Source organism: Teleopsis dalmanni, chromosome 2 (genome assembly GCF_002237135.1).
Source record: "Teleopsis dalmanni isolate 2A chromosome 2, ASM223713v2, whole genome shotgun sequence".
NCBI classification, from domain to species: Eukaryota; Metazoa; Arthropoda; class Insecta; order Diptera; family Diopsidae; genus Teleopsis; species Teleopsis dalmanni.
Window position 1 is genome coordinate 224,148,834 of NC_051847.1, and position 26,591 is coordinate 224,175,424.

A 26,591-nucleotide genomic window follows, 5' to 3' on the forward strand; every position below is an offset into this window, starting at 1 on the left:
ATAACACAATAATTAAGTGGAAATGCATGAACTGAATACAAAAATGAATGAAATAAAAATATATATATAATTTTCATTAATTATAAAAAAAATATAAAAACAAACCTACGCCTCGATATATTTTTATTAAAATATGAATAAAATTAATTGTTTTAAAAATAGCGATTTGAGAAAATTATATTGAAATTTATTAATCCCACAGTATAACACATTTTTAATGACATCATTAATTTGTAATAACCGTTGTCAATGCATTATTAGTGGTTATAAATATTTGTGTAAATTTACACTTTTACGAATTATTCATTGATATGTGCTCATGCAAAACAGAAGTCATGAGGTAGTGCAAACAGAAGTTACAGTCAATTGTTACAGTCAATTATGATTGATTTATGATGCTTTTAAAAATTGATTAATTAAGAAATTAAAATTTTAAACCTATGAATATATATTGTACTCATCCTTGGTCACGTTCAGTAGGCCGCGTCAGTCAGCGGAAGAAAATGCTCGGACTAGAAAAGTGTTTGATTCGGTACTTGCTGGTGGAAAACAGACATTCACATCACTAGTGAAAGACCAGGTGATCAAGAATATGAACACACTCGGTACCACCAACTGGTGTTATGTATATTGTATTAGGCTTCATATTATTAAAGAAAGAGTTGAAATTTAAGTTTTCATTCTTAGAAAGTGTTCTCAGCCTCTAACTATGCCAACAAATACTTAGAAAACTACTAAACTACTAAGTTAAGACCATATTAATACAAATTTACGGAAAATATTATATCAGTTATTATAATCTAACCGCTCTATGCGTGAGAGTTATAAAAGACGTTGAGACATTGCGGCAAATTCATATTTTTTTTTTCATACAAATTTTTGTGAAGTTAATTATAATAAGAATATTTGTTCTTAATCTTTCAATTTTATCACTAGCTTATTTTATACTTGATTTTTTTTTATTTTTTTATATTTCTGCTATTTATGTTAAACTCAAGTTCAAAATATTCCATTATAATTGTCAATTATCAATACAAAAGGTTAAAGCACCTGAGGTGTAATAGATGCTTCACGGAGATTTTTCATTTATAGTGTCTCTAGAATATTTCACAATTACCTACAGTTAGCAAATATTATTAGTGAAATAAGAAAATCTGGCCTGAACCATAATATTTATGTATATCTATTTCATGCGCGATATTTATAGTCTTAAAAATCAAGCATAATTAATGCTCCCTCAATATAGTACTTCACATAATCGTTGTTTTATGATTTAAGCTTTAAGTAACTTTTCTTGACCGTAAAATTATCTTTCATTGTAATGATCTACTGACTAAATTAGTAAATCTACTTTGCATACCGAACAATGTAAATGTCTTGGAAAACCATATACTATACAACGCATGATTCATTTGATTGTATTGCTCCCTACACAAGAGGAGAGGAATAACTGGCCAGCCTCTACATACTGTACTGTAATTGTATATTGAATTTTCTTTTGCAAAGCATATTTCCTTCAAGTATTCGCCTTTTATTCTTCATACAATTTTTGTTCTGGTATTCCTTCTTATAAAATCCAAAATTCCAATGTTTTTTTTATCCCATGATTCATTTAGAATTCACCAATTTATTTATTTACAAATTTGTAAACTATTATGCCAATCACTGCAACTAGCAACTTTCATACTTAAACTTGTTAAGTTGTAATAAAAACAATTCCAACACAATTGAATGTCCAATCAGTTATTTCAACAATTTAGTAAGAAATTTTACCGACAAAACTTCGCTTACAAACACGCAAGATTTAGGGCACGACAAGGCAGTAATCCTCTAAAGCAACAAAAGTGTGTGGCATGCAATGGGTTGGTGGTGCTCTCGCATGGCATTCGCTTCCATTTTAGAGCGCAGTGTTAAGTATTTATTGTTGGAAATCTTAAAGTGGTGTAAAGTAACTAATATTAATATTTACCACTGATAAAAAGTTTAAAATTAAAGTTTCAAGTGGTAACTGAAAACGATACTCACAATTTAATTTACTAAAATGTAATTCAATATTTTCTCTCAATTTTTTTCTATTAAATTAAGTCATCCATATATCGTGGATCAATCAAAATCAAAATCACTATTTGAAGTCACATTTCATGCTCATTAGCTCATTAGCATCAATCATAGCAAAATTTGTATCTTGTCGTAATGCGTAAGTGCACTCGTACGTGTGCTTGGAGACCTTCCCATCCACTAATGGACAGCTCCCAGTGTGTACATTGTTGGTGTCGTTAGTCTATAGCTCTTTTCTGAAGTTGTAAATATTTGCACAAGATACTCGTACGCTTCACTAACAATTCGTTTCGTAACGTTTTGTACTCAAATAAATTTGATTTAGCAAATAACATTTTGTTGCTATACGTAATAACAATGTGTGCCGCACGATATCATCGAAAGATACACTAACAATGATAACATTTATATCGATATATTATTTCATTTTTTTTCTTTTCGATTTCGATTTCGATTTATTTTTTTTTATTTTTGTTAAACAATAAATTAATTGATAACTTGTGCTAAACAAATATGTTGAATGTAGTAGCAAATTTATTTGATAAGACATAAATTGAAACGAAATCATAAGTAGCTTAGATAAGATTGTTTGTATCTATACTTATTAAGGTTACATTTGGACATATAATTGTTTAGGTTTCCTATTTTTAGTACTCAATACTAAAGTACTTATCATAAGAAGTGCTTCAAACTAGCATGAAGTGATTTACACTAGTAATAATATACCGAGTTTTGACGTCATTCCACAAATGACACATTTGCAAGAAAATATTTACTGTCAAAGTATGAATTTAATTTTAAAGTCAAATCTTATTATACATGATATAATATATTATAAGACCATTGACAATTATATGTGAAAGATAATAAATCACAGAAAGTAGGCTTAAACTTATTTCATTCATAATATTTTTGCCTGCAGCTGTAATTCTCAAAGCAGCACAAACAGTCAACAATTATCATGAATTCCAATCATCAGCAAAATAGTTGAAGTAAAACAATATTCTAATGTCATTGATGCGATATAAAAGCGATATAAATAAGTAAATTAGTCGATTGTGGCTTGTAGAGATTGCAGCAACTCTTCAGCTACACATATATCAAATGATATTAAAATGTGTCAACTGTATTGCTTATTAAATAGTGTGAGATATTAGATTAACGTCAGTATTTCCATCGAATGTCCACTATAAAATGTTGACGTCACAAAAAGTCTTGAATTACACAATTTTAGTAAAACTTTTTTTAAATTAACTTTTTTTATTTTAAAATTTTTTGCTCTTTAAGATATCAAATTTTCTAATTATTCTATAGTATTTTGTTGAAATTAAATTCTTCTTGATTAATTTTTTTATTGCAAATTTTATGGTGCATCCTTGATTTATTTATCTCCACTTATGTTTGAAATAATGATCATATAACATTCAAACATATGTGGAGACGAATGAATCGGAAACACACTATAAAATTTGCAACAATAAAATTAATGAAAAAAAAATTAAATCAAGTAGAGTAATATAACAAACAGATGATACCTTTTTGGAAATGGTAATCTATGATAACATATCTGCCTAATTTCAGTTCTGTTCTACTGAAGAGAGATGACATTTTGTAGTCAAAAAAATGAAACAGATTTTTAACGTAGTGTTTACCTGGGTTAGTAAAGGTAGTTATATAAGGTAACAAGTCTGCCTAACCTCAGATATGTTCTACTGGAGAGGGACAACATTTTGTAGTTATAAGAACGAAAAATTTCTTTAATGTTGTGCTTTACTATTATATGTCTATTAAAAAAAATAACAACGAATGTTATTTACTTAGAAATCAGCAATCAGCACACTAGGTATTTTTATTACAATTATTACAGCTGTCTTGAGATTAAGCGAAGAATCATTTTTGCCAACAACTGCTAATACTAAAGCTATTAAGGAATCAATTCCGCTTTCATCGAATAAGAATAAATCTTAACATCTTTCTCATTTTGCGTCCTTTTATATAGTACAAGAATATAAGCAATTAAGAATAATGCTAATCGATCAACTAATTTCCGAAAGGAAAATATCCTGAGAGAAACTACGAGCGATATAAGCTAAGACTGACAAAAATATACTGTGAGAATGAAGAAAGGCAATCCTCAAAATGTCACGATTCTGAACAATAAGACCACTTTTAAAGTAGAATGATCTAATATTGAGTACGTATTTGGTTATTCATATCAACAATAACAAGAAAAAAGAATTTTGTAAAGTCTTATTTTGTCTTATTTACATTATATTATAGTAAATTATATAGATCTGTTGAAGTATATTTATAATTAAATCGATTGGCATATTATATTCGTATATCGAATTATAATAGTTATTGTATGTGGGTAAGTTAGACCATCAACATAGAAATTGGTGGAGTTAAATTTAGTTTGTATATACTTTTGTATCTATATTTTTTCTGATGTCATTTTTACAGTGGTTAGCCACCACTGTGTCCGGGTATTGTCATTGTACAGTACGCTGAGAGCATGGCTTTGAAACCATGAATTGGTTACGAAGGCATGAGAGTGACAAAGCTCCAGTTTGGTTGTGAAAACTGGAGATTTGAGAACAGAAATAAATATTCATATCCAGACGCATATAGTATTAGATATCTTGACATATTTGGAAGGAACTAGATTTGGGTATCTTGTCATATGCAAATACTTCTGACTAGTGGAACATGCTAGATGCAACTAAAACTGACATATGATTCTAAAGGTCAATTAAGTAGGACTGTAAACCGAAACAGACTTATAGTTCCTTTTATGATTTATTTGTGATTTGTGTTATGTTGTAAATGGAAATATGAACTTATTACATTATCATTATCATTAAAATGCAATATTTCAAATTAAATAAAGTGAATTTATAACTAATATTATGTTATCTCTGTGACAACAAACCCACCATGTCATTTAATACGAAATGTCCATAATGTTTATTGATTATGATTTCTTTCCTTTGGCATATTTAAACATTCGTTATGATTCCGTTACGATATCATTTCAATACCAAGCATTCATATCCTGCGTTTATTTGCCAAAGGCGGCACACGTTTCGAATTGAACAGATTTCGGATTTAAATTGAATTTAAAATGAGAAGTATCGATCAATCAGTGCAGGACAAAAATTAAAATCTACAAAAATTTTTAAACATTTTCAAAGTAAATTCCAATAAAATGTTTACCGTTGAAAGACATCAACTTCGGCAAATATCGGCATGGGTTGACCAATAAAATCGGTCAACGCCAAATCAGCACAAATAAAATAAATAATGAAAGCAAACCGATAGTAAACAGAGGAAATATTCCAACGAAAAATATACATCAAAATGCAAATAAATACAAAATCGATTTATTGTTGACGATAAAATGCAACACAAATAAAAAATATAAACAAATTCGCTGCTTTATCTGTCGACCCCGACGCCGACGCCTCTCCGCGCCGCGCCGTGAATTGCGGAACTCGCTCAAATTGCGAGTATCTGAAGGAAACACACAATTACGATAGTTTTTTTTCGATACGTCAATGGTCGTATAAATAAAATAAAATTAAATTCATTATCAAACAAAAAATCAAAAAAAAAAAGATGCTGTCTAGTACATAAACATTGGACTTACACAATCATTTGAAATTTATTAGATGTTTAACGTTTTTATGCTTTGATTTTAGATAAAATTTAGCTGGTCATCTCTTAGCTGATTTTAACTGATTTTTCTCGATTTTGATTTTTCTCAGTTTGTAAATTTAGCAAGCTAGCTTTTTTAGTACTTTAGGTGACACTCTTTGAAGTTTATTTTATAGATCAGATCTATTTATTTTTGATTGTCTTAGCTTGATTGCTTTTGAATCATCCTTTAGAAGTTAATAACTGCAATCTAGAGTTTATTTGATCTAAAATATAAAGCTTCCTATGTCAATAATATACTATTATTATTAAAGCTTTGACGTGAAATCGCCCAGCAGCAGGTACTACAGCCAGAAAAGTCCTATTGTACCAATTTCACTATTGATTACACAAAGCACTTTAATACTTTGTGAACAAAGTCTAGAACTAAATTTAGAGAAAAGCTTTTAATCTGTTCTGGTGACAGAAATTCCATATGAAAAAAGTTTCTTCTGTGTATTATTAAAGCTGGACAATCACAAAGAATCTGCATAATTCTTTTCTCATCTTTGAGGCATAAACTGCATTCCAAATTAGCAGATAATCGTAGTTTATGAAGGTGATATTTCAGGCCATAATGACTATAGTTTCTTTACTGCAACTATGCTCCAAGTCAGTCTATAGTAGTGGCCATAACTAAAATTCACAAAATACTTTTCAATTTAATTGAATATTCTTCTCAAATTTCCACTTTTTGTTTCTGAACTAAAAGTTTGCTTCAGAGACAGAAATATTCGTCTAATGAAGAAATGATATCGACCGCAACTGTTTATTTTCAAGACCATAAAGCAGTGCAGAATTTCGAGGGGATAACAGAGTTATGGAAAGTATTTAGTATTGTGGAAAGTATTTATAAAGATTTTTTCTATATTGTAAGGAAGTTTTTTACATCGAGACTTAGCTCGCTGGATCAAAGGTTCAGTCCTACAAAATTTATTTTTACGAGGTAATAGGCGACAGAGATGCCTTGAATTTATTTTTCTTGTATAGTTTATTTTGCGGCAGAAATGTGAATTTCTACCCACTTGGTATGATTATTGTTGAAGACCTGTAATTTCTCCGACTGGACTGTAATGGATTGATCGCAAGTCCTTTCGAGTTTGGAGTTTGTTACTATCATGAATTGTAATTTTGTTATGGAGTTTTTAATTATTGTTTAAAATGTTGTAATATTATTTTTTTGTTCATTGATTTTATGTATGTTAATTGAAATTTTCACATTGAAGTTAACATTACAATGTAAGACGTGAAACTTCTCAAAACTCTTGTTGTTGTTGTTGTAACCCACCGGGACCTGTTTGTGGAGTCCCTTTGGGAGGTGTTGAACGGTACTTGGTCGTTGTAGGTGACGAGTGGCTCCGGGACGTAGTCCCGACCGTTCTTGGGACCTCTGAAAACTCTTCGCTCTGCATTGTGTTAAATTAAAGTATTTTAATCAAAATTTTTGTCACATTTTAATACAAAAAAATGTTTTATTAATTGATCCTAAAAATATCCTTTCCAATTAATTTTCTAAATATTATCACTTCAAAACTATGCCAAAAACGTTCAATCAAACCGCTATGGGATGCCAATTAATAATTATCAATTATGTCAATAGCAATCCAGAAACAATAAAAAACATTTTTTCATTGTTTGAATTATTTAAGTTCCATCCAAGCTGAAGTAGCTGAAAGGTTCACAAATGACTTTTGATTAGTTTTGACAACCAAAATTAATGAGCACTCACCACGCAAAAAAGTTTTCCACCCGCAATTGTGTGTAGTAGAGGCGATTTTATTAGGTCATTGATAACAACTGCAAATTAATATACAATATTTTTTCACACATAATTTCAATGTACACTATGTATGTGTGTTTATGTACATTAACCAATAAATTCAATAAATCCAATAAAGCCGAGGGAGTTTACAAATAACTTAATTTGAATTCAATTGCATTAAACACTTTCCAAATGGGTGCCATTAATTCTTGAACAAACTTGTGGGTATTAAGTGTAATGCATGTAAAACTAATTGACAATAATTATTCTATTAATGATAATAACTATTAAAGTAACTTATGTGATATATAAAAAAATGAAAACAAATGAAAAAAAGAGTTTAATCCTTTTAGTTAACAATACTTAAGTTATTTATTCATTAATATACCATACATATGAAACGATTTTTCTTCTATTTATATTCATTAGAGTGGCCACTTTTATAATTTAGAATCGTTTTATTTGATAGAAACTTTTAAACAAAGCAATCTTAAGATACTCAAAGAAGTTTGTTTGGGATTAGCTGTTTCTTATAAACCGAACAAAAAATTTATCCAAAAAAGGTCAGTAAACAACGAACAATGTACTAAATTGCTATCAACAAAAATCCCTGCGGGATTTTCCGTTTCTGAAATAAAGTAAATAAAGCAATAAGAATATAAGCAACTGCAAAAAAAAAATAAATAAATAAATAAATGAAACATAAATAATTTAAAAAGCGGCAACCTTGAATACAAAATTAAGAAGTTTGCGTACTTGAGTATGCAAACACTTATACAAAGACTCAACTTGGAAAGACAGCCCAACCCAATATCAACCCATAAGTAATACTGACACTAGAAGTGACCAGCGCTACAAAACTTAACCCAGAAGTCCCCTTAATCACAGACATTTCCAACACAACCTATTGTACTCGTACTTGCCTGTCTCAGTAACGTTTTGTGTGGTTGAGAATAGAAATTGGTTTCATTGCTATGCAAATTGCTATATTTTTCTTTAATTTTATTACAAGCATTTTCCCTCTTTAACATTTTCTTTTCTTTTTTATTTTTTGTATTTAAAATTCTATTTATTTTTCATTTTTCCATATTAAAGAATAGTGGAGAATCCGTGGTTGGTTGGTATTGGGTTAAATTTAAATTTTTCAAACAAATGTGTTCTTATGTGTGAGGTTCAGTGAAAGTTTTCTTTACTTTCTACCTGAATACAACCCACCTATCCTCAGTTATACACGCTGTCCACTAGAACAAAAAAGGGACATGCAATCGCCTGTTAGGCGAAATGCGTGTCTCTGTGTTTCACTTCAACCCTACAATCCCCCAGACCCCCAGAAAGTGAGTTCGAATCAATGATAAAATTTTTAGATTAAATCGCAAACATTTTCAAAAACGTTTTATAATTTTTCAGTGTAAAATGAAAATCGTTTGAATCATTTTATACTTCAATGGAGATTGAAGCCTACACTTCAGGATAATGTGAAATTCAATACAAACTTTGGAGTTCATTGAAATTCATTCCGTTGTAGTTGGTTAGTGCTCTAATTTTGTTCATAAAAGCAATGCAGTGAAATTAAAAAGGTGTGTCGTTAATAGGAATTCTATGATAATCTGTTCTATTTCTGGTGCACTTCATATGGGTTAATAACAGTTCCATTAAACTATCAGCAAATAAAGTCAAATATTGTTTGTGTGAATTGCTAGCAATTATTGTGAACATATCAGTCGATTACATAGTAATTTCAATGCATATCATAATATAATTAAGTAAAACTATAAATTAGTTAATTAAAAGAATTAAACTTTAGATCACGTACACGTAAATATATGGAATTCCTAATTTATCTACATTTTGAGCTAATATTATTTCTTACCTATAACATATAGTTTTGCTAAATTCATAACGAGAGTGACGCGTCTCTATGACGAAAAGAAACTATTTAAATGTTAGACAAGTTCCAATAGCAAAGAAAAGACAAGAACAAACATTTAGTTAATTTATTGAAATTTGCCTGAACATACAGTATTGCCACATACTCATCATCAGTAGTCTTAGGAAATATTAAAATTACTTTTTAATTAGTTTATAGTCCGCATATAATTTGTTTGGATTGCAAGTGCCAGGCTTAGAACTCGTGCCTGTCAAATTAGAAGCGATTACAAATCGTGTTTTTCCATAGTTTTATTTTTTTTAAATACATATACATTTATTTATTGTGTCTTCTCTATAAGTTTTAAAATCTTATCATTAATTACATAATATTACATTTTTCGTTTTAATCATACATTGTATAATGTTATATAAAATAAGTAAACTTTATATACGGTGCCTAAAAAATTTTAGTTGCCTTTTACGATAGGCACGACTTACTTTGGAAATATTCTAACCCCTATCTCGAAAGGGATTCAAAATTCCATTTCCAAAATGGATTCCGTCTTGAATTCCATTTTAAATTACTTTTACCTAGCTGTTTTATTTTTGCCACCGTTAGTTGACACATTGGCAGTTGTTTATTTAATTGCATGTGCAAGATTATTTGTGGTTCCAAAAATATACATAAAAAACATACTTCTGATAGTTTGGCCCATACTCTTTCGTTTCGACCTTATCATTGTTACAATTATAGCATGTTAGAGTAATTTTCTGAATTAATTTACGATAAATTTGCGTTATATATCTAGCTATAACTGGACGGTTTTTTCGGTTTCAAAGTACCAAGAGTTTGAGGATTGACCGCAATTTTAATAATATATATACAATATATAAAAAAAGTTTGATATTAAGACATTAATCAATTATTATGATTTATACTATATGACCACTTCAAGCTAAAGCGATGTTTTGTGTAGTCTTCTATGTAAGTCAACCCAACAGCTGTTGTCTAATGATTTACTGATTCTGTATTTTTTCGCAAAAGAGTATGTATATAGTGTATGCTCTGTTATTTACTGTTTCTCGAGACCAAGTCCTCAGCATTCATCATCATTTAAATATATTTTTTATAAGGTATTTGTTTAAATTTTTTTTGTATTTTCTTCTTAGACTTAGAATAGTTTTCAACAAAATTCTTTGAGATTTGTTTTTAAACATTTGTTTTGTTTTTATTTCTTCCCATTTTTCCTTTTTTTTGCTTTCCAAAAGTTGGTAAGTTGTTTTGTTTACATAAACGAATTAAGTTATTTTTGAAACTATTTTTAACTTTTTAGAATCTCTCAGGAAAGGTAAAGGAACCGATTGCTTGTGTCACTTTTGGTTAGGCTGTCTGCTTATTTATTATTGACATGTCTCTCATGACTTGTTATCCAGATTACAGTTGCTGTATTTTGTAATAAATTTTTGAATTTTATGTTATCATGGATATCACACAGAAAGAATTGAAGCTAATCCCTCTCTTAAGTAATATTACATTCAATTCAATATTACATCTAAACTAAAATAATGTATAGAGTTTAAATTAACTTTGATGTATCATTTTCAGAATTCCTTAATTTCCCTTCTGAATTTTCCCTTTTTTCAACAGCAATCCATTTGAAAACACAAGCAAGGTTATGTGAATTTATTCACTCACAACCTTGCGCGTATTCTCTGATTTCCTATTTACTAATATGCAAATGAAGCCCCTTTCAGCTGCATAAATTTACTATATACGGTGGATTTTATTGACTCGCTTAAATTTTTCATGTTTTCTTGCATAAATCGAATTTATTCGAATGGCCGCTTTCGTTCTCAAAAAGAAAACACAACACATTACAACATTTAAGGGCAAATGAGAGAGTGAAGAAGAAAAATTTGCATTGGAACTACAATAATTATAATAAAAAAATAATAATAGTAAAGAATATGTAAAATATAAAATCAATAGTTGCGCCTCCTCTGCTGCTACACACTCGAGAACGTTTTGTTTATAAACCTAATTGCATATGATTACTTACAAGTGGTCGGTCATCGATACATCCGGCAACAAATACTCGTACTAAGCAAAGTGCACTTGACACTAAATGTGAACGTTGAAGACAGACAGCACAGTGGGAAAATTGAAAAGAAAAGAATGGTTTAGGAAAATATATAACACAAAGTGAAATTAACTAAAGCACGGAGGAACGAATTTATTAAGCCTTCAATCTAGATTTATATTCCATCACACTGAAAATTGTGTAATTTTAAATAATAAATTCAATTGTATGCTTTTTTATTAGTAAAAAATTCGATTAAAAACGTTTTTCATTCAATAATTCACTAAAGAAATTTTGAAACGAAGTCAAAACATGGCTTAAGGACTTAAGTAAATTATAAAAAGATTGTTCAGTAATTTTTTAAAATTTTGTATTCTTGCTTTCGAAGCGAAGATAAGCGAAATTACATTTTAATTACACTTTTACATGGCTTAATTCTTTTTCCTCAGCCTTCCCTCCACATGTCCCTTGCCATTTGTGTGCACAATTTTCATTTACTGTTTCAAAATTAAGCTGCTTAATAAACGAGAATAAAAAATGTGTAGGGAAAGGAAAAGTTTACAAAAGCGTGCGTTACCCTTGACGTATACTTGACATAATTGATATTACAATTGCCCGCAACACATGTTGGGACCGTGCGAGTACCTGAGCCTGAGCCTGTGCATGTGCCCGGGTCCGTCGTATTTTGCTATTTTGTTGTTTTGCTGACTTGCTACTTGCATGAGCCGTACACCAGCTTAGGGCAGGTCATTGTAAAAATTCACTTTGATTTTACTTTCACTTCTGCACTTATGCACTTATGCATCGCTACTGGTTAAGTTAACTTGTCTTAAACTTGATTATATGCAAATTTTTAATTTAATAAATATTTACTTTCACTTACTTATTTTGACTTTTGATGCATTTTACACATGCAATTTCCTACCAGCAACAAAAGTGAATAATTAAAAAATTGTAATATAAAAGCAATTAAAAACCTATAGCAAATCTATCAGATAAGCCAAGAAAATGTGTGCCGTACTTAACTGCCTTAGAAATAAAGTTAGTCATTACGGTCTGATTACTTTTGCCTGATTGCAGGAGTCGAAAATGAGTTGTTATGGCTTCACCTAATTTTTGTGATTCAATTCCTTTTTTGTTGGCCTGAATGCAAATTTGTTCATTTATTTTATATTATTTTAATTTTATTCTCGTGTTTAATGCACCCACATTTTAAGTTGATGAGTTTTTTAAATGAGTGGCAAATATTTTTGCCCTTTTCAAGGCACCGCCTTGGCTCCTTTTCTCAACGTTGACATGCAAAACTTCAAATTACGCTACGAAGCAAATTAGTAGGAAACTAAGCAGGCATGGAAAGTCAGTCAAGAATTGTTGGAAGTTGGAAAATTGTTGAGAATATTTTTAATTAAAATTGTACTTCTTTGCTAAAGTTTTAATTGAGAAAATTAGAAATTTGTTTTATTTTAAAATTATATTCATTTTATTAAAAAAGTTGCTAAGAAATACTTTTACTCCATCAAATATTTCTATATTTAAAAATATAAATAAATGCAAAAAAAATCACATAAATTTATTATTTTTTATTATATGAAAGTTATATGAAGATAAATTGGAGATCTTTAGATTATTGAAAATTAAAATATATATTTCTTTTTTTAGAATATTTTTCATTTATATAAAAAGGAAGGTATATGAGGACACATTAAAGATCTCGTTTTTGTCACCTTTAGTTTATTTGCATTATTTTTTTTTTTTTTTCAAAATCACTCCGCCGCTAGGCATCATCATACTTACATATATGTAAACTCCTTAAATTACATATATGTATAATATACATAACTAGAAAATACTGGTTTTGGGCATCATTTAAAGCTCTCCTGCACATGGTGTCAAGCACATAATATGTCCGTTTCCTCTTCGTTTTACTACGTTCGTAAAAGATAATGTTAAAAACTTTAGTTTATTCCAGACATCGAAAAATATTCAACTCCTCAACCTATAACTTAACAAAAACAGTGTAAATGGTTTTAAACGACTAAAACCACCTCTTAGGAATGAATACACAAGATTTCCTCACCGCAGTGTGAAAACTTCACTTCTTACATTAGGGGAGAGAGCTGAGATCTAAGCCAGAAGACATGGCCTTCTGGTAGGAACTGGAAGAGATCTTAATATATGATTAAAAAAATACTTATTACGTACATCATTGTATGTGTGCCAGCATAAATAGTGATTGAATTTAGCATAAATTCAAAGTCAAATGTGGTAGACGCACATATTTTTCAACAGTCCATTATTAAATGAATTCTAATAAAAAATTATACGTATTTTTCTTAGGTGAGTATCTAAAATGCACACTTACACCATGACACTTGCTGTAGCAGCCTAGACAACAACAACAACAACACATTGTATTATCAAAAAATTTGTCTGGTACAATTTTGGCTTTTAGCCAAATATTTTATTAAAAAAAGTTCAAGTTTTATTTTTTGTTTTAAAATTCTTTTTGTTCTCAAGCAACATAATCAGATTTTCTACACAATAATTTAGCAACATTTAATAAATCATAAAAGATTTTTAAAAAAAATATTTCAAAGTGTATGGACTGTAAGATACAATTTGCTCATTACAGGTCATATATTGCTTACAAATTATATACAAATAATTAAGAAAAAAATTACATTTGGTTAGCAAATATTTATTTAAGATGTTTTAAGATTTTTGCTTAAATATTTTAAACGGCATTAATCACCTTTAAACACATAAAATGTATTTTTATAAAAGTAGCTAATAAAAAAATATACAATTTTTATATTTTAATACACTTTAAAATGAGTATTTCATTTGAAAAATTATTCTGTTTTATGGTATTTATTTATATAAATTATATAAATACGAATCGTGTTGATTAATGAAATTTCCTTTCAAAATCCCCATTCGAAGCTCATGAAAAGTTAATAAATGACCACGAAAGCGCCATTCTGCTTAGGTGGCAACTCGTCGAAGTTTGTTGGTGTTTGCAGCTCATTTTCGACGTGCTTAATAAATTATTCAAAACTTTTTCTTCTACAAAAGTAAAAATACTTTTTTATTCTGGTTTTAGCACTGATTGAATTTTTTCCGTGTATCCTCTATAAATAAGAAGAAACATGTACTCTGTGTGGTTCTCATAAAATTTGTGCCATTACAACTAAAACTGTTTTATTGCTCTTAAGGCAATTACGGCAAATTTGTATACAATTTACACCCTCAAAACGCGAACCAATTTCTTTGAGTAATTTATGGTTTGGCTGCTTAAAGGTTTTCGATAGATAAAATACACATTTATTTGAAATTCCTCTTTCATGACATAGTTTGCACAGTATTTGAGACATTTACAATGAATAAAGGCCATTCTTAATTATTCAGCATAACCTACAAGAAAAAACATTCAATGTCATTTCTAATTTACTTCAAAATCTTTAATTATAACAAAAATTGAAAAAATATATATAAAAATAGAGGATACAAATGACTGGTATTGTTCTCCTTCTATGTTGTTCACAAATTATCATAAAACTCTGAAATAAACTCAAATACTTTAGCAAGTTCACCGGGAGCGCCAACAATATCTTTCTAGTTTTTTCTAGTTTTTGCCTGGAACTTGTAATTGAACTTGTACATTTATTTTTTCACAAAATGTATTAAACTTTCCAATTAAATATATAACAATAATTGCATTTAAATCATAAATTTCTTGTTAACAAATAAAACACGACTTTAATACGACTTCTTCCAACATAATGACAATTATTTTATCAAATTTGCCATCATGTTCAAGTTTTATTATTAACTCACTCGTGGTAAGTTTAGATATACAATTTTGACTATTAGAGAATTTGTTATTACTTACAGAATGCTATAGATCGCTCATATCATATACATTGATGGTATATGCTATATAGCATATTAATTTAGTATAAAGTATCTTTTATTAAAATAAATCTATTTAATAAAAATTAGTTAGGTTGGGTTATGTTCGACTGGCGACCTTGTGCCCAAAACCCATTCGAGCTCAAGTAATAATCCATAGTGAGACCACGGATTAGCTTTGTTTATACGCAGATCTGATAAATTTCCGAAAAAACCCCAGTAATCAGCGAAACCTATACTATAATGTAAGATTTCCTCATTCAAGTAGAAGTGATGATAGCTATTTCAGGTCAGTAAAATAGAAATCTCATAGATTTTGTTCTCCTCCTACCTAATGATGGACGCTGACTCTGACATAGTGAGGTGATGTTCAGTTTCCTCCTCATTCGTAGAACTGTAACCCCGACAAAAATCATTATGGGGTAGGCTTAATCTCATAGCATGTCGTACTTGTACGTAGTGAACGTCAGTATCAAAACCGTAGTGCTAAACAGGTTAGGCCTTAGCTGATTGGTATATTTCTTGTCCAATTTGCACCACGTCGATCTTGAGATCTGACACGAGGTTTTATCTGCTCAAGTTTATTTAGCTTTACTCAGATACATTTCTATGATTGCCTATTAATGCATTCATTTAAGTCTTTTTTTCACTTTTGATCGTACTTAATTTGCGAATATGTTAAACCATCTACATGGTTTAGATTTTTGTGTACATTTATTTGGTATTGAATGTTGGAATTAAGGTTTCTCTCTTTTTTTACTATTATTAAACCCTAAATGTTGTATTTATACCTTGATTTCACATCAATTTTTGTCTAAAATCATCACATTCTTAACTGAAAGAAATATTTTTGTGTTTTGGCTAAATATTATTAAATCCTTTTAAAGTTCTCATCGCAAAATTTTTTCAAGTGTAGCTAAATTTATATGTCTTGGCCCACAAAATAAATTGCAGCTTTCAAAAATAAACTAAACTGAAAACAGACCAATTAAGTTGCTAATAAGTTTTTAATAGTTTTAGTTATCATGAAAATATTATTCATAAATTTCACTTTAGATGCAGATACATCTGCCTTGTGCAGTTACGGGGCGTAAGAATTTCAATTTATTTACTCGTTAGCAAAAAGCAAACTACAAAACAAATTCATATTATATTCTTTGCGAAAATGCTCATTATAAAATTCTTACAATGTTATTTTTGTTTTTGCTTTATAGGAAAGTGATACCATTGGGAATCGTGGAAGAAGGAAGCTATGAGAAGGATGTCCTATTCTATGTCAACATTGGTGCACCCGTCTTGGCCCCAGGTAAAACTTCAAATTCAAAAACATCTTAAATGAATTCATTTAACTTGTAGCGAAAGAAATGAAATAGGATACTCACTCACTCACCAAACCATCTACCAAACTTTTTCCAAACCATCAACATTTAACTTAACTCCTCTAACTTCCTCTCCTATTAAATCATTTCCTCCTACTCTCGATTTTCATTACCAATCCAACCCATAAAGACCTTCCTTTATGGGTGCAAGATATACAATATTCTTGACTTCGAAAGAGCAGTTCAGCGTTCATTATCAAAAAAAAAAATTATAAATAAATAAAATAACGCTGACTCGCCTCTAGAAATATATACACACACACAGATCCACACAAACACTAATATACTCTTGACTAAACTCTATTGTAATATATTTTTCCACACAATTACATATACAAAAACAGTTCATTTGTGTAACTAAAAACTCTTAGAATTATTAAAAAACCACACAAAATATTAAATTTTAAGCATCAAAAAAAGAAGAATTATTGGAAATGCCACAGAATTTTAATGAAATTTGTATTTTTTCTTTCCGTCTCTTATTTATTTGCTTCTAGTACCTACCACAAATTTCAGTAAAAATTAAATTTTTATTAATACTATTATTACCATATATACTATAAAAAAAAATATAAATACGAGTATTTTTTATTTAGACGAAAAATAGAATGAAATTCAAAGAACACAATCACACGAATTTAAAATGTTATATACGTTATTACGATATACGATATTACGATATACGATATTATGTATTTATTCAAAATTTAAACTTCATATATAAATATTAAATATATAAAATACGCATAAAACTTTTGCCAAAAGAATGTCGACCAAAAAAAGTGCAACCCTAAATCGAGTTTGAACAGATTTTGTTCTGAATTATATTTTTTAATTTATTTTTAGTTTAACTTTTAGCTTCGCACTTTGTTGAAAATATTATTTAAAATTAATTTCTTTTTTAATTTTTTTTTTTTTTTTTTGATAACATTATGCAAAAAGTACCAAATTTTGGTTGTTCGTTTTCGTTTCTGTGCGAGTTATAGCTTTTAGTTTCTTGATTAATTTTTTTTTCCAATTCAATTTGCTTACTATTTTTTGCAAAATCGAATTTCTCATATTCATTATTCAGCGCATTCCTCGTAGTTCATCTGTAAATGTAGTTGAATCCAAAGTAGTGAAAATAATTTAGTGAACTCTGGCAACTTCGTGCTGTGATTGTGTGTAACTCCCACGCCTTAAAGCATATGCAAGGCTTGTGTAGTTTTTCCTAAATCTAAATAGTTATGTAAAAACTTTCTACCAATTCCAAACTCCACATGCTTCCCCATATCACCCAAGTCCTTCATACTGTATGCACATAATGTAAATAAGCTGTAAATCCTTAGTTTATAAGTTGAAAGCATGGTTGAAATTTGTACTCAAGTAAATATATACAACAACTGAATGCGATGTATGTAAAATATTTAAACTAAGAAATGGTAGTAGTAAATAGTTTAAGCTAAAATTATATTTAAGAAAGCACAGGATATCGAAAAATCTTTTATAGCACTCTCCAATTACTGCACAATATATATATATATACATGCGTTATCATGTCCTTAAGTGTTCCAAACGCCTATAAGAGTATACCAATATAACAAACGATTTAGTTAGATAGTTTATCTTTAATTAAGGTTAACTAGTAATCATGTTATGGTTTAAAACCAATTGGAAATCTATATATTGACATACAAGTAATGAGTTATTTTAAATATTACTTTTTAGGGATGTGATTTATCCTAGTTAGCTAGTTGTTATAATAAAGTTTTAAAATAATCCAAAAGAAGCTTTTTTAGACTAAGCTGGTCTTTTCGTTATAAATTAGATACTCACACTAAAATAAAAGAAAGTGATTTTAAAAATATTTTGTTTGGAAAATATGACTATAAGACACCTCTCAATCTGTTGACCAATGAAACATCGAGTTAAAATTATAAAACCAACAAAAATACCAAATTGGTCTTAGCATTTTTCTAAACAATTTAACGAACTGGTCAGTAATGATATTGATAATAGGTCCAAAAAATTATAGCTAATAGTAAATAAATAAGTTAACAGTATTCAATATGTCTATTTAATTTCTTTTAGAAGTTATAGAAGTATAACAATATACTCCTACTGTAAATAAATTCAAGGGCAAGATAATGTTAAGTTATCGTCTGATCATAAGAATCCACTTAGAATTAGTGGATTATTTTGTTGCTGTATAAAACTCATATAGTTTTTAAAACCCCTTTGAACATAAAGATGTTAAAAATTTGACTAGGATTTCCAGAAAGTAAGTCAAAACATAATATGATGTATTCAAATAGTATGAAATAAAGAAAGGAGTATACATAGGAGTATATTTGATAAAAGATATTTTCTGAACAACAAAATTTTGTTAATATGATATTCTATAATTAATTATTAAAAGAGAGTTATGAAATTCGATAATTAAAAAAATTATTATTAAATTAATATAAGAAACTTCGTGTTAATATGAAAAGGATGCATTCTCGATGCTACAAAAATATTTGGTTCCTTTTCAAAATATGAAAAATGAATAATAAGAAGCTAAAAGTCATATCTCTATGTCTAGTGAGTATACTTATGTATATATACAAAAGAATAGTTTTAAATTAACCACATAGATTAGTTTGTTTAGTGTATATAAATTTATGTTTTGTTCATTAATGATAGCAGTTAAAAAGTGCATATATTTCAACCACGCCTGTCATCCGTACCATTTAGTATTGTTTGAGTTGTAGCTCATGAGTTCGTGTTTTTAATAAAAATATTTCAAATATTTAATATTTTATATTTTTATTTTAAATGTCAAATAAAATACTTCAAATTTTCTTTAAAAACAAAAATCCTACATCAATTTTTCATACTTCCCCCTGCAGAAAATAGCACTAAAAAGGACGCCTTTAGTTTTCTGAACAGAATTTTTGGTATGTAATAAATGTATTTTGTTTGGGTATGTTTTTGTTGTGCATGTTGGTCCTTTAACTATGGCAATTTGTCCAGCGTTGCAAATCCTTACATAAAAGTCACAACGTCCACACAAAAGTAAAAAAATTATGTTTTCAAATTCATTCTCATGGAATATTTGACCTTTTTTATAATTTATAAATATTTATTTACATGTAAAATACAATCCAATATTAAACAAAAATTATATTTTATTCTTTTAATATAATTTGCACAAATTCAATGAAACCATTTTTCTCTCATCATTTTTTATTATTATAAATAAATAAATAAGTAATTTTACAAAATTACAATCATTTAGCAATTTAGCAATTTAGCATCCTTTTCCGTAATATTCTGTAATAGCGTGCTAAATAATTTTTGTACTCATTATAAATAAATTCATAATGAATTTCACATTCATTTTCATTTGTTTTTGTCTCTGTATCTGTGTCTATTTCTGTGTCTGTATCTGTGTCTGATTTTACGTAAATATTTTATATTAGAAAAAATTTACCTTAAAATTCAAAATTGCACGCTGAAATTGTTCGACAATGTTTTTCTCATATTCCTGTTGTTCTTGTTGTTCTTGTTGTTTTTGTTGTTTTTGTTGTTCAGTGTTAATGGTTATTTGGTAATTTATGTGATTGTTAAAAGCATTTCTATATTTTACTAATGCTTATTTTTTAATTTTACAGTAGGCACCAGATATAACGAACCTCAAGGAACTGCAGGAGATGGTTTGTTTCTTATTTACCTTTTAAGTTATTTGCCGTACTTCAAATTTTATTCACATCCATTGAATTATTATATCCTAAGTTGCCATTTATTCCTAGACTCTTAAAAACGCTGTAGCTAAATATTAGTGTTTGTTGTTGCTACTTGTAACGCTATACTCAGCATTTAAATATTTAGCTATAGCGTTTTTTTTATTGATTATTAATGGTAAATTGTATGCAGCAATCATTATTTTAATTGGTTAAAGTATTTTAAATAATATATGTAATAGCCATACCATTACATAAAAAAATATGGTTCATAAAGAGATCTCATAACACTATGTTGTTATTCCTATACTCCTTTCCTCTTATTCTTACTCCTTTTTACCCATTTAAGTACCAAAAAATCGTCATTAATTAAGTTCGTTATAAATGGTTCAAACTGTCTGTCTTACTGAATGCATTCTGTAATTGAATATTTTTTTATTTATTTTAATAATAGTTGCTTTATAGCAGATATCTAACAATAAAAAACAAAACAGACATATACATAAAAATACATATAAATAAACATACAAGTACAACAAAAACTTCGTACTATTTCAATCCACCAAAAACATCAAATTTTGTGAGTAGTAAATTTAATGCAATGGAAAGCAACAAAAAACTTTATCGTTTATCGTTATCGTGTGATGAAATAATAAATTAAAAAAGATGAGTTTTTTTTTAATAAATTATCAAGAATTCATGAATTAAATAATACTAAGCTCACAAAAAAAGTTTCATTTAACGAGTCAAGTTTGATATATTCGCAACTTATTCGTGTTCTTTAAGCGCAACAACAAATGTATCTCCTTGTATTAACGTCAATATAATTTATATATATATTATAATAATATATCTCTTATAATTATACAAATAATAGGTTCCCATTTGCAGTTGAGTATTGATATCATCTATACATACATACATACAGGGTTTTTAGAGAAAAGAAAGAGTAAAAGTGCGTACTGGAATAGATGAGCATCTTATATCTAACGATTTGCAAAAGTAGATTCTATGCTACAATCTATGTGAAAAATGAGATTTTCTGAAATAATGTGCATCCCTGTAAAGTACACAAAACAACTTTAAAATATAGTATAAAATCTCACAAATTATTAATATTAATAACTATCATACAACAGTTAATATGAAAGATCACCAGATCTATTGAATTAACTTTTTTCATAATTCTGAATTTCGTTCAATTTTTATAAAGCAAAAAGTGACGGAAATATTTCCATTTCTTAGGACTACTTCATTACGAACAATAGTACTTCAATTTCATTCATATTTAGAGAGTTCAGTCGATCGGATTAAATTTTTGATTTAGTTCTCATTGTCCACTAACTAGTCTACTTTACCAATTAACTAGGTTACGACTAATTAAATTCAATGTGTAAGAAGAAGAATAATTTATTTATAGATAATAATAAACTATATATAATATATAAGGTAAACAACACTTCACTAACGAACAACTGATCTTAGTGTTCCTTCATTCTAAAAGACATTATGCACTAATATGTGTACGTAATATTTTTATTTGCATATTATTGTACACAAAATATATTTATAGTATATATTTATTTATATTAGATTTTTTATACACAAAATACATTTATAATATATATTTAGATATATTAGATTTTTTTACTTTCATATATTTCATTTCAAATTTTGACCTTAAATGGCTTATTCTTTTAATACTTTCAGTAGTCAGTATAAGCGCAAACAATTTTTAATTATTACTATAAATATTTTGTTTTTATTTTTAAACTATAATAAGTAGAGAATGTAATTATAAATGAATTTTGTCTTAAGTCACTGCAACTCCAGTATCTTCAACAATTCTTTTTCGCTGCAAACACATAAGCAATATTTTGCTGTTGACCCTAAAAGTAGACTACAACTTAAGCAAAAGCAAAAGTCTTGTTCATTTCGTAGTACAATTGAGAATGTAAGTGCACAAAAGACATCGAACATTTTATCGAGCATTCCTCGGCGTACACAATGCACAGGATATAATCAATTGACCTTTTGTATTGCAATTGAAAGGAACTTTTCTGCTGTTTCTGCAAAAATCTGTAAACTTGTTCGAAATAGTTTTCATTGTTTAATATGAAAAGACTTCCGTTCGTATGCGTTCAAGTATACACATATGTATGTTATGTATGGATACATATCATATGAGTAAATAAAATGGAGTTTGGTTTCCTTGTAGCGAAATCCACAAATTGAATTTAGATTAATTGTACTCCAATTGTTGAATTGCTGCTTGCCACGTTTAAAATTTTAATTAAATGAAATATAATAATTAACAAGAGAAGATTGAATTTAGTTAAAATTTATACTTTACATATATATGCCTATATAACTAATGTGTGAGTAGAGTAAGGATCAATTTAAATTTAGCCTATAATAATAAAACAAAAGAACTTAAAATAACTTGTAAGTAAAAATTATTCTCAATTGCATAGTAAGTGTTATATTTACTATTCAAACATTTATTATTATTATTGTATTTATGTATTATACTTTGGATAAATACATCGCTCTTAGTAAGAATATAGGGCTCTTAGTAAATATCTTTAAAATACTTTAAATTTGTTTTATGTTAATAGTTCATAACAAAACGTTATTGCGATATATGTGTAAATTTTCAGTTTTATTAAAAAAACCCTTCCTGAATATAAGATGCATGCACTTATTAAATGAAATTTTTTGATTGAAAAACTTGAAATTAAACGTGAGAAAAAGAAAATGAAAAACTACACAAAATCATTTAAAACTTTTGTTGTTTTCCTTTGAGTAAGATATTCACCAATTACAGCACATACGAAACATTGAAATACATTATACCTATATGAACGTATAATTGACAAAAATTATATATCCTTCAAAAAGAAAAAAATTACATCAAAATGTCTTTCGGTAAATGTGTATCGTCCTCAAAATAATTTCGCTAAGCATTTTCCATCATTTCCAATTCATCATGTATCTTGTATCTTTCAAACAAAAAATATGTATATTTATGTATATAGATATGTACGGGTACTGGTAACTGTAGTGGTAACTGTCAAGTAGAGTGTTAACATTTAATATTTCTCTTCTATTCACAGCATTTTTGCACAATTTTGTGATTAATTTTTTTAATTTAAAAACACTTTTTTTTTAATATTTTTGCGCTTTTTTTGTCTCTTCAAGTGTTGAAAAAATGAAAATGTTCTTGAATTACGTGAACATCACAGAAATTTATTACTTAAGTAAATTTTTTATTAAAATGCATTTTATAGAATTTAAAACGTTAAACTTGAAGAAAACTTACTGAATTCAATTCATTTTAAATATAAATATATTTCATCTATTTTTTACACAATTAAATATTATTAATTTATTGAAAAATATTTAGAGAAAAATATTAAAATAAATAAAAACTTTTTTATACAACACAAAATATAATTTTGCAAAATTTTAGAAAATCTTTTAAAAGTATGAAAAAAAACATTTAATTTTTTAACTGAAATTTAACATTTTTGGATACTTCATCGGACTGTGAATTGCTTGTATCTCGCACGCTTGTATCATTTAAATGGGCTTCTATACTTCTACTCTTACGACAACTTCTGTAAATGTATCTGACCAACAACCACAACGACGTCGACAATATAACGTTGACCATACTCCATCTATGCGATATGCGATATGTGTATGCGATTGACCAACACCAAAAAAATCACCAACTACCAAAACAAAATCTATGCAAAAATATCAAAAAATATTTCTAAAAAAAATTGTGCTAATTCGTCACTACTGCTTCTACTTCTTTAACAAATGCAATCGTTACTGCAACTTCTATAACGATTAATTTGATTGTGATTACTGACTACTGATTATTTTTCTGTTGTAAACATCTACAAAAAAACAATTATTCGTACGCTAAATCAAAAAAAAAAAACAAAAAAAAACAATAAAACAAAACAAATGCAATTCGCAATTGAACGCTACATGAAATTCAATAAATAAAAAACAATTACGAAAATGTCAATCAAACAAACAATCGGTCAAATTATCTATCAATCTATCAATCTAACTATCGAACTCATCGCTTCTCAAATTTGAATTCCTACAAATATCAAAAAAATATTTAAAATCCACAATTTTGTAAGTAAAATTCATGGAAAAAATTTTTGATTTTGGTTTTTGCCTTTTTATGTTTCTTTTATTCTTTTATTTAATTAATAAATATCAGAATTTTTCGTTTCTTAATGTTTTTATTTCATTTTAAATATGCGATGAAAATAATGCAGATTGTCAAGTGTTAAGTGTAACTGTTTGTGAAGCCAACACCCTGTATGTAATATTTTAAATAAATGTTTCAAACAAAACAAAATAAAAAGATTTTTAAATAAATAAAGATATATTATCAAATGAAAAAAAATAAAATCAAATAATAATAGTAATACAAATCAAATAATAATATATAATAGTATATTTTACTATATAATAAAAAAAAAAATAATTAAGAAAATAAAAAAATAATAATAAAAATAATAAAGAAAATAATTATATGAAATATTATAAAACAAAATATAATTAATTAAAATAAAACTTCAAAAAGAAGTTTGTTATTTATTATTATCAATGTGTGATGATATAAAATAAAATAAATAATAGTAATAATGGAATAATATTATATAAAAACTAATAAAAAATAAAAATAATTATATGAAATATAATAAAATTAAGTAATGTGAAATAATAATAATAACAATGGAATAATGTTATATAAAAAATAATTATTTTTTATATTATAATTATAATAATGAAATAAACATAAATTTATTTAAAATAATATAAGATAAAATTTGATAATATAAAATAATTTAATGAAACAAAATGATATAAAATTTCACAGTAAACTAAAACAAAAGTAAATTAAAATAAAGTAAAAGAATAAATAACAAAAGAAAGTATATGAAAAAATAAAATTACATAAAATGTTAATTAAAATAAAAAGAAAAGTTAAACATAACCAAATATATAAAAATAAACAAAATAAAAAATTTTTATAACCTTAAATAAAAGAAAATTAAAAATAATATATAACAAAATTAATTTAAAATAAAGTAATATAATAAATTAAATTATAATTGAAATTATAGACTAAAAAAATATATAAAAAAGTATTTAAAATTTATAATCAAACTACAATAAAACAATAAACAATATTTTATTTTTAGCAAACAAATAACATGATAAAAAAACTATAGCCGATATTTAACACAGTATCTCATAAGCAGTTAAGTTCAATCTAAGAAAAAGGAAAATATTTCTGTAGTATTTTTTTATAGTAAAAGTTTCATTTTATGCAATAAAGTTAAATTTTTATACAAACTTTCTATTCGAATTAAAATTAAGTCCTTTTTATTGAAATGAGTGTACAAATATGTTTATTGAAAAGACGGCTTTTCTTATTAGAACTGAGCTAGGATTTCTATCACAAGAAGAGAGATTTGTCTGAATGTTGCTTCTGTCTCTTAGACGATAAGGCTAATAGTCACATACTCCCAAATTGATCTAAGCTAAGAAGAAAAAACTTGGGTAGGAACTCCTGTCTAAGTCGGGTATTAGAAACTCATCAATGGAAGACATTATAACCTTTATTTAAAATTCTGAAAGGATTTCGTTCTGTTGAAGTTAGTTGCAACATTTTGTGTTAATATTCAATTCTATTTTATTCTATATTGTTATAGAATATAACGCTATAACGCGTTAAAGAAATTTATAGTTTATTTTAATCTTACACATAGTAGACAAACATAATTGTGTTAATGCAAATGTGTTTGAAAATCCAACAAGAAATTTATATTCTTTATAATATAATTATAGCCCCTAAAATAGGCTGCTGAGCTACTAAAATTTCGTAGTATTTATTTGAACAATTTAGAAACTTTCTGTAAATAGATAACTTAGGTAAGGTTAAGTTAATTTGGCTGGCCGTTGGTCCGTTCCGATAAGGTTTTATTTAGATGTTGAAGTTGACATTTTTGCAAATAGATGGAACTTAAACGAAACCGTAGTTTCAGCATATAGGCATCGTGCTATCAAGTCGGCCTTCGTAAAAGTTAAATTT

The 26,591-nt window shown here is 27.5% G+C and overlaps 1 protein-coding gene across 4 annotated transcripts in view; it reads left to right on the plus strand.

The window, feature by feature from the left end:
- LOC119683177 (sodium/calcium exchanger 1-like) overlaps positions 1-26,591 on the plus strand; it is a 75,703-nt gene that overhangs the window by 32,531 nt on the left and 16,581 nt on the right. For 2 of the 4 annotated variants that reach the window (XR_005252632.1, XM_038096796.1), the window contains exons 3-5: positions 16,593-16,684; positions 19,628-19,675; positions 20,393-20,434. Coding sequence is in view for 1 of the 4 variants with exons in the window: in XM_038096796.1 (XP_037952724.1) it covers positions 16,593-16,684; positions 19,628-19,675; positions 20,393-20,434 (182 nt within the window). In the remaining 3 variants the exon portion in view is untranslated. The remainder of the gene's footprint in view (positions 1-16,592; positions 16,685-19,627; positions 19,676-20,392; positions 20,435-26,591) is intronic. The other 2 variants (XR_005252633.1, XR_005252634.1) reach the window with 1 other exon arrangement.